General features: G+C 34.5%; 1 protein-coding gene across 4 annotated transcripts in view; it reads left to right on the top strand.

The window, feature by feature from the left end:
* The first annotated feature begins 3,855 nt into the window (after nucleotides 1–3,855).
* The window catches only part of LOC106472827 (nucleoside diphosphate-linked moiety X motif 19-like), a 13,056-nt gene continuing 2,062 nt past the window's right edge, over nucleotides 3,856–14,849 (top strand). The window contains exons 1-4 of one of the 4 annotated variants that reach the window (XM_022401367.1): nucleotides 7,360–7,645; nucleotides 8,477–8,593; nucleotides 8,684–9,210; nucleotides 12,902–13,109. In XM_022401367.1, coding sequence (XP_022257075.1) covers nucleotides 7,582–7,645; nucleotides 8,477–8,593; nucleotides 8,684–9,210; nucleotides 12,902–13,109 — 916 coding nt within the window. In that variant the 5' untranslated portion in view covers nucleotides 7,360–7,581. Of the gene's footprint in view, nucleotides 3,917–7,350; nucleotides 7,646–8,476; nucleotides 9,224–12,901; nucleotides 13,110–14,849 lie in introns of those variants that run through there. The other 3 variants (XM_022401366.1, XM_013933494.2, XM_022401368.1) reach the window with 3 other exon arrangements.

Consider the following 14,849-nt stretch of genomic DNA (forward strand, 5'->3'; position numbering starts at 1 on the left):
ACCCTCAGATTGCGACTCGAGTGCCCTAACCACCTGGCCATGCTGGGCCCTAGAAAGGGGGGGGGGAGATTAGAACCCACGTCTAATCTACATAAGTAAACGTCACTGTGTGTGTGTGTGTCTGTTATACGCTTCCACATTTCTTGATCAATCAGCAACAAACTTGATACAGTAATACAGGGTGACACGAGGAAGGTCATGAGGGGGGAGGAAAGAAAGGCCTCATAGATTAATTTACTCTAACTCTGTCTAAAAGAATTTGATGTTTTTTTTTTAAGTTAAGCACAAAGCTACACAATGGCCTATTTGTGCTCTGCCCACCACGGGTATCGAAACCCAGTTTCTAGCGTTGTAATTTCGCAAACTGTGCCACTGGGGGACAAAAGAATTTGAAGTGCTGCAACTATTGAGGATTCCCTCTTGTTTATTTAAATCACGATGCACGTCTAAAGAAAACTTTAAAGCACGGAAAATACATTGAAATATCTTGAATATATATCACCAGGTGGCGCTAAAACTAGCCTTCTAATTAATTGAAAAGTCACTTAATTTATATAATAATTCACAATCAGAGCTTAATTTATTTTTATCACAAGTTTATTAATTTGTACAGCTGTCCCTAATTTTGAACTGATAGACCAAAGAGAAGACAGCTGATAAACAGCATCTACCGGTACCTCTTGTGTGAACTAATAGTGGTTTTTGTCCACCACTCTTATGGTACATCCATGGTCATAAAATGGGACGGGTACTATTACCCCACGGATTCATAGTCCGGGCATACTTACTTTTAGGCCACCTTTGGCTCTCCATGCTATTAAGACTATTGTTGTTGTTTTTTTGTTTTTTTTTGCTAGGATAATTTCGTAATTGTGACTTTTACAAGAATACTTTGGTTCAATAATGAAAAAAAAACAATAACAGAATTTTTCAAATACTCCTAGAAACTGGACAAAAATGGGATATTACTTTTTTTTCTATTGTTCCACAAAAACAACACTTAAGTTAGAACACGTGAACATGCGCAGATGGTATCTTAATATAATGCTAATAGTGTTTTATGTTAAACTTCACAGTCACTTGTCGTAAATTTCCTTCCTTGTTGAAAAATTAGCAAAGTGGCCTATACAAGACAACCAACATTATAATAATAATAAGCTAAAGCTAATTATAAGCACAACACAGGTAGTCCATTATGTAGCTTTGTGCTCAACTACAAACGAACAAGCAGACAAAGAAAGACTTGTTAAAACGTTTCGTTTGTTTCTTCACCGTCGTATTATTGTTGCAGGTTTTAGGTTCATCCACCTTCGACTTGTGAAATCAGATCACAATATGTAACAAACGGATATTTAATAACCCAATTCCTTACCCCAGGAAGGAGGTGAGAGATTACGAACATAAGAAGAAAATATAAATATACCTATTCGCATAAGTATACCTTTTCCAAAGTGCCTACTTCGCCTAAGGCGCATAAGCTATATTTATTGACTAACTTTTTACTATTTATTTACAATTTTAAGCACAATGAGAGTACACAGAATCGTTGTTCCAGTGGTGCCAATCTTATGCAGGCCACTAAGTGTGATATTTTTTTCATTTGCTCCAATTATCATCTAAGTTCTAAATATACCTAAGGAGAACTTGTCAGTGCTAACGCCCTCCGGTGGATCTGCGGTAACTTTAGGGAGTTACAACGCTAAAACTGGGGCTCGATTTGACGATAACCCACCGTGTAGCTTTGCGCTACAAGTAAATAAAATCGGTTTTTATCACGAATGTATTTCTAATTATTATTATTACCTATTGAACTCGCAGAGAAAAAACAAACAAACAACACATTTGTTTTCACACATAAATAAAACAGTCTACGAAACTACCAGGAACACTAACAAGGAAAGTAAGTAAGAACAAGATTTATTTTCTTCTTTTCGCTTATCAAGATGATTCAGCTTTGTATTCCTTAGTTAGGAGAATGGTTACACGCCACCCAAACTCCCTTGTCCAAAATTAAGAGGTACATGGAACAACATTAAAAAACACACTGAGACAATATACTCACATGTGGCGGTACATCAATTCAGGATATTTTCTGTTAATCTTTAAGTGCTAACAGTAAGGTTGTGATAAATTTTCACTCGTTGTCATGGTTAGTTCGTTTATTTTAGAGCAAAACCACATTCGGCTATCTGCTTTGTCCACCACGGGGGAATCGAACCCCGGATTTTAGAGTTGTAACTCCGTAGACTTACCGCTGTTCCAGCGGGGAGGGTAGAACGCTACGATTAGCAACATACATGATCACCTTAGTCTAATTAATAATAATGGCAGTGATACTTAATACTTTAGTTTGTAATTAAGATACACAATGGGCTATCTGTGCTCTGCCCACCACAGGTATCGAAACCCGGATTCTAGCGTTGTAAGTCCGCAGACATACCGCTGTGCCACTGGGGGTCTAATACTTTAGTTTAATGGATTTTGTTATTGGTCGAGCACGACCCAATGGTTAGCGTGCCAGGCTGTGGACCTGAAGGTCTGTCGTTCGCATCACGTTCCTGCTATCAAAAGAATCTAGCTCAATACTTTTGGATATAGGTACGTTAAACGAGCGGCGATTAAACCCATACACTATTCGGTCTGGCAAGAGTAGCAAAAGGGTTGGCGGTAGGTGCTGTTCACGAGCTGCCTTTCCTCTAGTTTATCAGTTCAAACATAAGGACGACTATGTGCAAATAACATTTTTTTCATGTAGATTTGGGCAAAAATTCTGAAAAAATTCGGTATTTAAGTTAAGTTATCTACATTCTTTCAGCTACTACCAAACACGGTATTTAAGTTAAATTATCTACATTCTTCCAGCTACTGCCAAACACGGCATTTAAGTTAATAGAAGAAATACCGCTCTCCAGGCAGGTATAACTGCTAGTTCCTGCGGATCCCCATCCCACCAAACATGCTCGTCCTTTCAGCCGTGGGGGCGTTATAATGTGACGGTCAATCCCACTATTCGTTGGTAAAAGAGTAGCCCAAGAGTTGGCGGTGGGTGGTGATGACTAGCTGCATTCCCTCTAGTCTTAAAATGCTAAATTAGGGACGGCTAGCGCAGATAGCCCTCGTGTAGCTTTGCGCGAAATTCAAAACAAACAGTTCCTGCGGCTTTTTCTGGAATTGTCTGACAGTTCTACAACAATGTACTCATACTTGACATTCAATAATGTTCACCATTCCCGAAAAAAAAAATGATTTTATTGAAATATTTCTTTTAAAATGAGCTATTATCACAGCATTACATCACAAAGTAGAGTTTATTGAAGTCTTTCTTTGTATGAAAGTGCCTTAATTTTCTGTTGGAATACTCATCAGATTTTCACTGAAGAAAAACAAATAATTTATTAAGTTTGTTTTATATTGGAAACTTACTCCTTTTTGTTTGTAATGTTTATTGATTAAATCTGAAACACGTCATTTTTGTGGAAATTTCAATTGTTTTATTTATAGCTCAGCTATAAAAAATACAGCCTAATTATAAAACAATATTACCCAGCTGTGATTGGTGCGGTAGTTTCCGAGACCCGACGTATACTTCGCAAGCACTATTATAATAAGCTACAACAGCGCGTACTAAATATTCTATTTTGTACTTCCTTCACACGCAGGATTTTTATTGGATTGTTATTATAATCATTGTATGACGGCTTATGGGTAAAACTTTTCTTAACCAATGAACGTAAAGAGGCATTATAGATATGTAATGTATCAAAATGTATATGCTTGTTTTGTTAAGGTTAATGATTATTTTATGTCAAAACACTTGTTTTCAAAAGACTAAAGACTGTTCATTGCGTTTTTCAGTGCCAGTAATAGCAGACAATTGAAACCATGGCCCCACATTTGCAGCGGTCTAGTAACTCAGGTCAGTTTATTCGTTTTTTGCTGTTGCCCCCCCCCCCCATTTTTAGCCTACTTTTGATATAAATAATAATAATAATATATGTTGATTGTAGTTTGGTCTGTTTTGAATTTCACACAAAACTACTCGAGGGCTATTTGCACAAACCGTTTCTAATTTAGCAGCGATAGACTAGAGAGAAGGTAACTAGTCACCATCATCCACCGCCAACTCTTGGGCTACTCTTTTTACCCACGAACAGTGAGATTGACCGTAACATTATAACGTCACTACGACTTAAAGAGTGAGCATGTTAGAGTATGGGAAGTTGAGCTCGCGACCCACAGATTGCGAGTCAAGCACCTTTAACCACCAGACCATTATAGTGTCGGATGACACGTACAAAGTTTGTTTGTTTGTAATTAAGCACAAAGCTACACAATGGATTATCTGTGCTCTGCCCACCATGGGTATCAAAACCCGGATTCTAGCGTTGTAAGTCCGCACACATACCGCTGTGCCACTGGGGGGGGGGGCACGTACAAAGTAGTGTGGCTTTAATTAATGATAGCGTTTCGTAAAGAAGTCTTCACTTCGCGTAAACGAGACGGGGTTGTACATTTTAATATTGATTTTAAAGGATAGTACATAATTAAAAACCATTCTACTATCTTATTGAAAAAACAACAACAATAAGAAACATTTAGATATGCATAAGCTGAATTCAGTTCCGATTGACAATGGTAGACATTTAAAATAATAACAAATCAGTGTTGGTGTTGGTCACTCTAGCGGGAGGACTGAGCCGAAGGTTCCGAGCTGACAGTATGTTTTACAGAATAGATGATGTATTACGTATTATCTATGAACAATATTACATTGGTTTAATATATTTCACATGTACATAACAACCACGATATAAGTTCCATATCACGATATATTTTCTGTTTATGTTTCCATTCATCTATATCCAAAACTGCAGTATATATTGTTGTTAGTGGTATGAAATCAGATGTTGTAGCCTACCTAATGATAATGTAAAGCTGTGGTATGTTTGAATAGCTCAAGTTTCTAACTTTTAGTATTGTTGTAGTATTTTATTATTTATCCTCTAATTAAGCTGATTTTCTTCTTTTGGGATTCTTACATTGATGATACCTGTTCTGAAGAATGTTGCAGCAATAATGCATGTTCTACAAAGGTATCAACAGCACTGTCCTTTAGTGGTAGCGCAGGTGGTAACCAGAGGTTACGGCCTCACATATAGAGAAACCAGAATGGGCCAATCACGCGAGTAGCTTTCGTCACTCTAGATAAATAATTTAGTCATTGTGGAACAGGATCTTGAAAGAGTAAAAATTTAATGAAATAATCCAGTAAAAGTGAGGGCCACTGGTTGCAAAAAAAGAAAGTACACACACTATATTTGTGTTTCACGTTTTTTATAGTAAAGATTGTACTTTTTGTTTCAAATCTTGTTATGCTTTTCAAGTTTACGACTCAGTTAATCAGAGATTTAGCATTACTTCATAACTGGTATATTGACAAAATCTCATGTGGACTTATCACATTGCTTAAAAGGTAAGTCCATTTTAGCTGAATATGCCACAAAATGGGTAGGAAGGAGAAAAGTTTGCTGCATGACTACAAAATATATTGTGGAGTTTGCTAGATTTGCTGAAATGTGTACTGCTCTTTACTCCTACTCTTGTGTTATAGCGTTTAAAAGGCTTCATAGCTGAGAAAATTGCAATTTTCACAACTAGAAGGACTTACATTTAAGGGAAATAGTTGGCCACAGAGTGGAGATGGTTGCAAAAAAAAGTTGTCAGATTGTGATATGTGGGAGTATCATATATATTCTTACTGCTTTTATTAATGTAGGATTTTATTTTCATTTAGTTTGTTCCTCTGCAGTTTTGGCATAAGCACGTGGTCCAGAAAACTACTGAAATTGTTTCACTCTAGCTAAATACTGTACAGTTTTTGTCATCCAGAAAAGACTTGGCCAAGGCAGTGTAAATTCTGACAGAGAATTGTTGCTTCTCATCCACAAAGAATAGCCCTGGATATTACTGGACCACTCCTGTGGATGGAATGAGGTTATCTGTACATACTAAAGATAATTGATTACTTCAGGAAATAGGACAAGGACCATTCGTTAGTTGATACATCTACACAGTCTAGATAGCTGATGCACTGGATAGCTAAGTTTTGAACAGTCCCATATTTGTCAAGGAGCTGCATTTAACAACCAACTGTTCTCTGAGTTGTGTAAAATGTTGGGTGTGAAGAAGTGCACTTCTGCCTATCACCCATAGTCTGATGGTTGAATGGAATGGGCAATATATGCTTGCTGAGTTTACTAACTCCATTCATACCTACTGTGATGAATACTTATACTACACAATTGAATATAGATCAACAGGCCAAGAAGTTTTCCTCCCTGTTAACATTATATATAGCCCTCCACCTGCTGTGGATGTCTCATAATGTCCACAGGAATATCTAGAGTGGTTGTGTTCTACAGTTATTGACATACACAAGTGCAATCATCTACATCTAGGAAAGTTCATTATAGAATAGAAGAGATACTACTGTTACGAATTTGTTATTATATATTTATTTTAATATCAACGTTTGTTTAGATTAAGTTTGTATTTAGAAACATAAATAGCTTATACTGTTAAATATGTATTGCGAAACTCCCGCCTATTTTCTAAAGTTTTAGAAGATTCTCGAGAATAAGAATCAACAATATATGTGTGTACGTAAGCACTTAAATTGTATTGTTACGTAATCTGAATTTTCTAGAAAACCTTCCCACGGCTATAAATATAACCAACGCGACGCACTATAGAGAGTACCTATTATTATTTTGCAATAATCAGTGTGCTATAAAACTTCGGAAGCTATAACTGTGATTGTTATAACGCTTATCAATCGGAAAACTTCAGATATATTGACCAGGAATATTTATAAATTTCGAACATTACAAAACATTTAACTTCAGCGGATTCTCATCGGACATTAATACTTTTACGAAAACATTGCCTAACGTCATCTTGCTGTTTGTTATTGCTCTTTGATGACTACTTTACACTGAAGGGAAACTTCAAATTAAACCACGATCTTTTGAGTTATTACTGTTCCAAACGACATACAGTAGTTAGGAATCACATATATAATGAAATAACCTAGGTGAGAAGTTATTTGATTCCTAACGGTTAAATTATGAAACTGCAATCAACATGAATGGCTCTTTTTCAATTCTTTAACTTCAGATACAACGTTAAGGTAAAAGTAACGTCATGATTAAAAAAGAAAAGTAAGGCTAACATTTTCCTGGTACGAACAACACTGTGAGGATCTACACAAATGCAGGTTCCAAGCAATACAGAAAAGGAGCACAGGAACTTACAATTACAAGTTACAACTGTAAGTTTTTCCGGGGTTTGTGACACATCGAGCATGTAGCATTTATTCCACACGCGGCATAAGGAAAACCAGTCTCAGTATTGTAATTTGTATTCGGCGCCATGATTATTTCTTAACCTATAAATTATATAACGTTATCAGTAAATATGAAATTTTTTTCGGTGTTTTAGAGTTATCTTACAATTTCTTAAGTAACAGTCGAAATGATAAATCGTCCACATTAACCGGTGAAGGTATTTTTACTAAATATTATGTGGGCTACACAATCTTCAGCGTCATCAAACAACAAACTAGAAATCCCTATCAATCATAAAAGTAAGTTTGGTTTCATGTATTATATAAATGTTATCTGTTTGTACAGCGGATGTCAGAGCCATATGCTACGCTGATTACAATAGTTTCTTGAAATACAAAAAGTAGCTTAAACAACAGTTCGCGTGTGGTTTTCATTTCTTTCTAAACAGTAAAGTTTGAATAGTTAAATATTGAATAGCTAATCATCACATGAATGATTAATTCGTACTCGGTTATTATTTTAGTATTTATTTAGGTGTGACATTAGTGTAAACTTTAAACATTATGTCATCATTAAGAAGTGCTTAGAATTAAAAGTCATGAATTTGTAATGACACAGCCCTATACAGATACTGTTATTAATATTAATAAATGACAACCAAAATATATTAATCTAATCCCTATGGAAACATGCCTCATTTAATAAAAACTCTTAATTAAAATTAGATTGCTAACCATTTGCATATTAAGCTAGCAACACCTGCTAGTCAAATTTATAACTTCATTTCAAGGGTTTTTTGGTACATTGATTTTTTTGTGTGGTAGAAAATAGATACCAGTCACACACTAAAGACTAAAGGGCACAATGCTGTTTAAATATATCACATTTTCTAGTTACTCCTTCTGTCTTTTCTTATCTTGAATTGTACTTATTGTCCCTAGTTATGTGTCTGTTCAGTTTTAGTATCTTCAGTAAATCCATACACTTTTTAATAAAATGAAATTTATGATCAGTAAGTTAAGGTGTGAAAATATAGAAAGAAAATGTTCTATAATTCACTGATACCTCTCTTATCCCTCCCATCTGTTCACTTTATTTGTTACTTACATGCCATCTTTGTTTGTTTACAGGTGTGGTAGCACCACCATGGAAAGAGGCAACAAGCTTGATCATGGTAAAGAAGGCTTCCCTTCAGCAAGTGGTGGGTGATGAGCTAAGTTCCTTTATGAGGGCAATGAGATCACCAAGTAAGCAAAAAGATGGTTATGATTATCGTATGTTGATGGTCAAACGAAGCAGCTTAAGCTCTTTCATGAGTAATGCATTTGTATTTCCAGGTGGATTGGTGGAAGAGGCAGATTTTTCTTCTGCCTGGTGGACATTGTTTGCAAATTTTGGTGTAAGTAAAGACTCGTTGCTTCAGGAGATTTGTGGGATTAAAGGCCCTCGTCCTCCAATGATACAAAAACCGTTAATGCTGTCTGGCTTGTCAGTTCCACCAAAACAGTGCCTTCCAACAGACTTGGCATATCGTATAGCTGCAATAAGAGAAACGTTTGAAGAAACCGGGGTTTTAATAGCAAGACATGATGTTGAAAACAAAGAAACTGCAGCTTCGTTGTTTAAAAGTGATGATATTGACTTAGCTGAGTGGAGAGCTAAGTTACAGAAAAGTCCTCATAGTTTTCTTGAGCTTTGTTGGGAGTTAAAAGTATGCCCAGATGTGTGGTCATTGTTTGAATGGTCCAACTGGTTGACCCCAACTTCTGTTGGTCACAAACGCTACGATACCATGTTTTATATTTGTTGTATAAACACACACCCAGACGTTATACTGGATGACAATGAGGTTATAACACTGAAGGTTGGTATCATTTGTAAGTGTTGAATTATTTTTAATCCACATTTACCTTTATGTTGAAAGTGACACACTTATTGACTAGTATTTATTTTACATACCTTTCAGTTGAAAGTGACACACTTATGTGACTAGTATTCATTTTATGTACCTTTCTGTTGAAAGTGACACACTTATGTGACTAGTATTCATCTTACATACCTTTCTGTTGAAAGTGACACACTTACTGACTAGTATTCATTTTACATACCTTTCTTTTGAAAGTGACACACTTATGTGACTAGTATTTATTTTATGTACCTTTCTGTTGAAAGTGACACACTTATTGACTAGTATTCATTTTACGTACCTTTCTGTTGAAAGTGACACACTTATTGACTAGTATTCATTTTACGTACCTTTCTGTTGAAAGTGACACACTATGTGACTAGTATTCATTTTACGTACCTTTCTATTGAAAGTGACACACTATGTGACTAGTATTCATTTTACGTACCTTTCTGTCGAAAGTGACACATTTATGTGACTAGTATTTATTTTACGTACCTTTCTGTCGAAAGTGACACATTTATGTGACTAGTATTTATTTTACGTACCTTTCTGTTGAAAGTTACACACTTATGTGGCTAGTATTTATTTTACGTACCTTTCTGTTGAAAGTGACACACTTATGTGACTAGTATTTATTTTACATACCTTTCTGTTGAAAATGACACATTTATGTGACTAGTATTCATTTTACGTACCTTTCTGTCGAAAGTGACACATTTATGTGACTAGTATTCATTTTACATACCTTTCTGTTGAAAGTGACACACTTATGTGACTAGTATTCATTTTACATACCTTTCTGTTGAAAGTGACACACTATGTGAATAGTATTCATTTTACATACCTTTCTGTTGAAAGTGACACACTTATGTGACTAGTATTCATTTTACGTACCTTTCTGTTGAAAGTGACACACTTATGTGACTAGTATTTATTTTACGTACCTTTCTGTTGAAAGTGAAACACTTATGTGACTAGTATTCATTTTATGTACCTTTCTGCCCAAAGTGACACATTTATATGACTAGTATTCATTTTACGTACCTTTCTGTCGAAAGTGACACATTTATGTGACTAGTATTCATTTTACATACCTGTCTTTTGAAAGTGACACTTATGTGACTAGTATTCGTTTTACGTACCTTTCTGTCGAGAAGTTACACATTTATGTGACTAGTATTCATTTTACGTACCTTTCTGTCGAAAGTGACACATTTATGTGACTAGTATTTATTTTACGTACCTTTCTGTTGAAAGTTACACATTTATGTGACTAGTATTTATTTTACGTACCTTTCTGTCGAAAGTGACACATTTATGTGACTAGTATTCATTTTACGTACCTTTCTGTTGAAAGTGACACACTATGTGACTAGTATTCACTTTTCATGTATGGTATTTTTTATTACTATTCACCTTTGGAAAATGTACCTTTAAGACGTGTTTCAAGCTTTTATGGTTATTATCTACTCAATATGCACGAGAACTTATTCATGTTAAAAAGTACAATTTTAATGTTGAAATATCAGATCTTCTCTTCCGTTACTTTCCCTATATGTTTTATGGATTATTTTTGGTATATATAAATATTGCTCTATACAGTAGTGTTGTGTCTTTACATTTAACATACCACAACAGATCTTTTTAAAATTAACTTTAGAAAAGTTTAATTTTTGTTTTCGTCTGTTAAGGAACAGAATACAAATCCAGGGGGTGGAAAAAAAACAAACTAACATATGCATTATTATATCTTGAAATATACATATTTATGTAGTACATAATATAGAAATAGAAAAACAAATGTAACATGTCTTCAGCTTTTAAGAACCTGTTAAGACAACAGAAAATTATTTTCAAAGCAATAAGATATTGGGGGGGTCTGCTTTTTCTAGAACATTGATTAAGAAAATGTTTTCTTTTAGTAAGAACGTTTACCAGTACATTCTTTATGTATATAGGTTTGTTTTTAATGCAAATAAAATGAAGAGAAAATTGATTAATAACTACCAAAGTGGTAAATATTTTCATTACGGTCATAATACATACACATCTATACAAACAACAATTCATTTTTAGTAGTATTTCTGACTTGGAAAAAGTATGTGTTTTATAAACGTTTTGAAAGACCCTCGTTAGCTTGTGGATAAGAACATCAGATCTACACTTACATATGATATAGTAAACTAGTTTGAAAACTAAAATCTGTAAAGTTTGTAAAAAATGGAAGCAGAATATTTTCTAAGTTTTTTTTACAGATAAAAAATAAAAATGAAGATTTATATTAACCCTATGTACATGAAATGCACTTGCTACAGAGAGCCATTCATCACAGTATTATGTGTTTGATGTCAGAGTTATCAACTACTTATTTATCCTACATCGCAAACTTTGTAAAAAGAGACTAAATAACAGATAAAATATACAGGGATAGTGAAAAAAAACTAGATATGTATTTTGGAGGGTCTATAGGTTATGAAAATGCAATATGCAAACTGTACAACAGACAAACATGTGTTATTATTATTCACATGAACATCACCTTGCTCTCTGACTTGTCAGAGCCCGAGTCAATGGATGGTATCAATTCACAGACATTTCTTGAGTACAGATACTTTTATAACACATCTGATTTTATGTGTACAACAGACTTGTGCATTTTACTAAGAGCTTGCCGTATTCTGTCACATAGTAAATTAGGAATTATATTCAACATTCCTTCCCCAATACTGGGTAAGTCCAGTGGACTCAATCTATACACAGTTGGTTAGTGATTTAGTTTCAATATTTGCTTACTGAGATTTTAGTAAGGTCCTAAATTTTGCTAAAGTATATACATATGATCAAGTGACAGCTACTGCTCAACTTCATGGTATGTTTATCATGAAGTAATGTATTTATTTATTAATCAACGTAGAGTAATATGTACTACAGGCATGTGTATGTGTAGCACAACACTTGTTTGACACACGCATTTATGTTAATATAAATAGTGAAAGTACCATTATTGTCACAGGCTTCTTATCATAGAATAGTTTTTTAAAATATGGCAATCTATCTACATAGTTTTTTCTGAATTCGTCATAATTAAATTTAAAATGATAATAGCATGAAAATAGTAGATATATTAACAAAAATATAAGTATTCAGTGGCCAACTTTACGAGTAATTTGATTATTTTTTATTTAAGTTGTAAGGAGCATTGTTGATCTTCACTGAGAGACCATGCAAATGAACTTGTTAATTACATTATTTTATATTTAAAGTTTCTTATTTAATTTATCTTTGTATGAAACTTATTGGTTTGATATTTCTTGATAAGTAAAATGAACCTAACTTTTAATCTTTTGATGTTTTTTATGGTACAGGCTTTTATATTGTGAAATAATAAGTTTCAGTAAAATTTCATTTTATCAGAAAGTTTTACTGACCATCTTTACTAAAAATAATGTTTTGTCTTTTTCTTGCAAATTTAAATGAGTTTGAGTACTATACTTTTTACAGTAAACTTTCAAACTGCGCTATATATACATGTGTAAAAAGAGTATGTTAGAGTCACGTTTGCACTGTGTACTGTTTGAGTAAAAGTATATAATACACGTTATTAAACAATTGAAATGTTATACGAGACTTGATTTCAATATTTCAGTGGTGCAGCCCTATGGAGATGCTTAAGGAGTTTTACTCCAACTCTCTTTTCCTGGCTCCACCGCAGGTGTATGAGCTGTCGAGGCTCCTTGGTCTAGACAGTTACAAATCTCTGAGGAACTTTATTGTTGAAAGAAGAGAAATGGGTGTCGAACAATGGTTACCTGTGATCTGTACTGCTCTAGATGGAGCAGTGTCTGTATTGCCAGGTAGGGTAAAATTATGCTAACGTGTAACACACAAACTCAATTATCAATTCATTTAAACCCTAAAGAGAGTAAAGTTTAACCCTAAAATATAAGGAACTTGCAAATGCTTGTCTTTTATCAGTTAACTTGATCTAGGCCTACAGTATAAATACATAGATAGTGTAATCGGTAATTTTAAACCCATAATAATGCAAAAACTATTAAATGTGAGCAGTGTTGTGAGGAGAGGGTGAGATCATGGGGATCTTCCATATCTGAAGTATATGTTCTCTTAAAAACAGTACATTGTCGACTTTGGTGGGCATCTGCCATTTTGACCTGTCAAATTCAAATTTCCTCAAGTAGGCCTGTATCTTAACAAACAAGTGTTTTCTGTTGCGTATGTTTTAAGTAATAAATACGACTACATTCATTTCACTTTTGACCAATCAAAGGGAAACTAGCATGGAATTCTACTAGATCCAAAATGAGGCAAAATTTGTTTATAGCATTGGCAAGCCTTGCCTCCATTGTGACCAACTGAGGCTTATAGCATTACAATGGAGGCAAGGCTTGCCAATGCTATAAGCCTCAGTTGGTCACAATGGAGGCAAGGTTTGCCAATGCTATAAGCCTCAGTTGGTCACAATGGAGGCAAGGTTTGCCGACCAACTGAGGCTTATAGCATTGGCAAGCCTTGCCTCCATTGTGACCAACTGAGGCTTATAGCATTGACAAGCCTTGCCTCCATTGTGACCAACTGAGGCTTATAGCATTGACAAGCCTTGCCTCCATTGTGACCAACTGAGGCTTATAGCATTGACAAGCCTTGCCTCCATTGTGACCAACTGAGGCATCAGTGACTTAAATTACTGATGAATAATAAAATACCCCAAATTACTGTACTAATATAACTGAAGAGAATCTACAAACTATTTCATAGGATATTAATGTCAATACGCTAGTTATGTGCCTACCCATGACGTTATGGGTGGAACACCAATAATTTACATATATTTAATGTGTCACGCCTGTAGATAATTTAAGATTTTATCTTTGAAAACTTAAATGTTACAAATTGTAACAATAATTTGTTTAATTGGAAAGTAGTGCTAACATGAACTTTAATTGTTTATTCTCAGTAGTACTTTTCAACATGAAAAACGATATGTCTTAAAGGTGTCCCCCAAAATTTCCAGTGTCAACTAATTTTGATATAAGTGTCTTAAACTACAGAATCTAGGAACAATGCTGGTTTTACTCAAGCACAAAATGAAGCTTGCATCGACCTTCATACACGTGCATGACTGAGCTTACATGTGTGTCCTAAATACTTGTTAATGTTGTTGTCGAGCTAGTTTTACATGTATTCCTTCATCTAGTGGTTGGGTTAGATGTAGAAGACAGCTTAAGTGTTTATCATATACACTTATTAATGTTGTTCTCAAGCTATTTTCCCATGTAATCCTAGTCTAGTAGTTGTGTTAGGTGTAGAACAAACTTGTAACTCATTAGCTAGTTAATTGTGTGTGTGTTTGATGTTTAGTTTTGTTGTACATATGCACAAATAATATATTAATTTCATGCCTAGCTGGAGCTTTGTAAGTTCTAGTTTAGAACATAATTGCATAGTTTATCAAGTACTTTTTCAAAACTGTAAATATTTGTCTTGCAGGTACTATCACACTTAACATGGCTTCTCTGACTAGTTTTCTGTATAACTACTTTAAGGTTCTAATGCTGTGTACTTTAAAGAAATGT

This window comes from Limulus polyphemus, unplaced genomic scaffold, assembly GCF_000517525.1.
Source record: "Limulus polyphemus unplaced genomic scaffold, Limulus_polyphemus-2.1.2 Scaffold5642, whole genome shotgun sequence".
Lineage (NCBI taxonomy): Eukaryota > Metazoa > Arthropoda > Merostomata > Xiphosura > Limulidae > Limulus > Limulus polyphemus.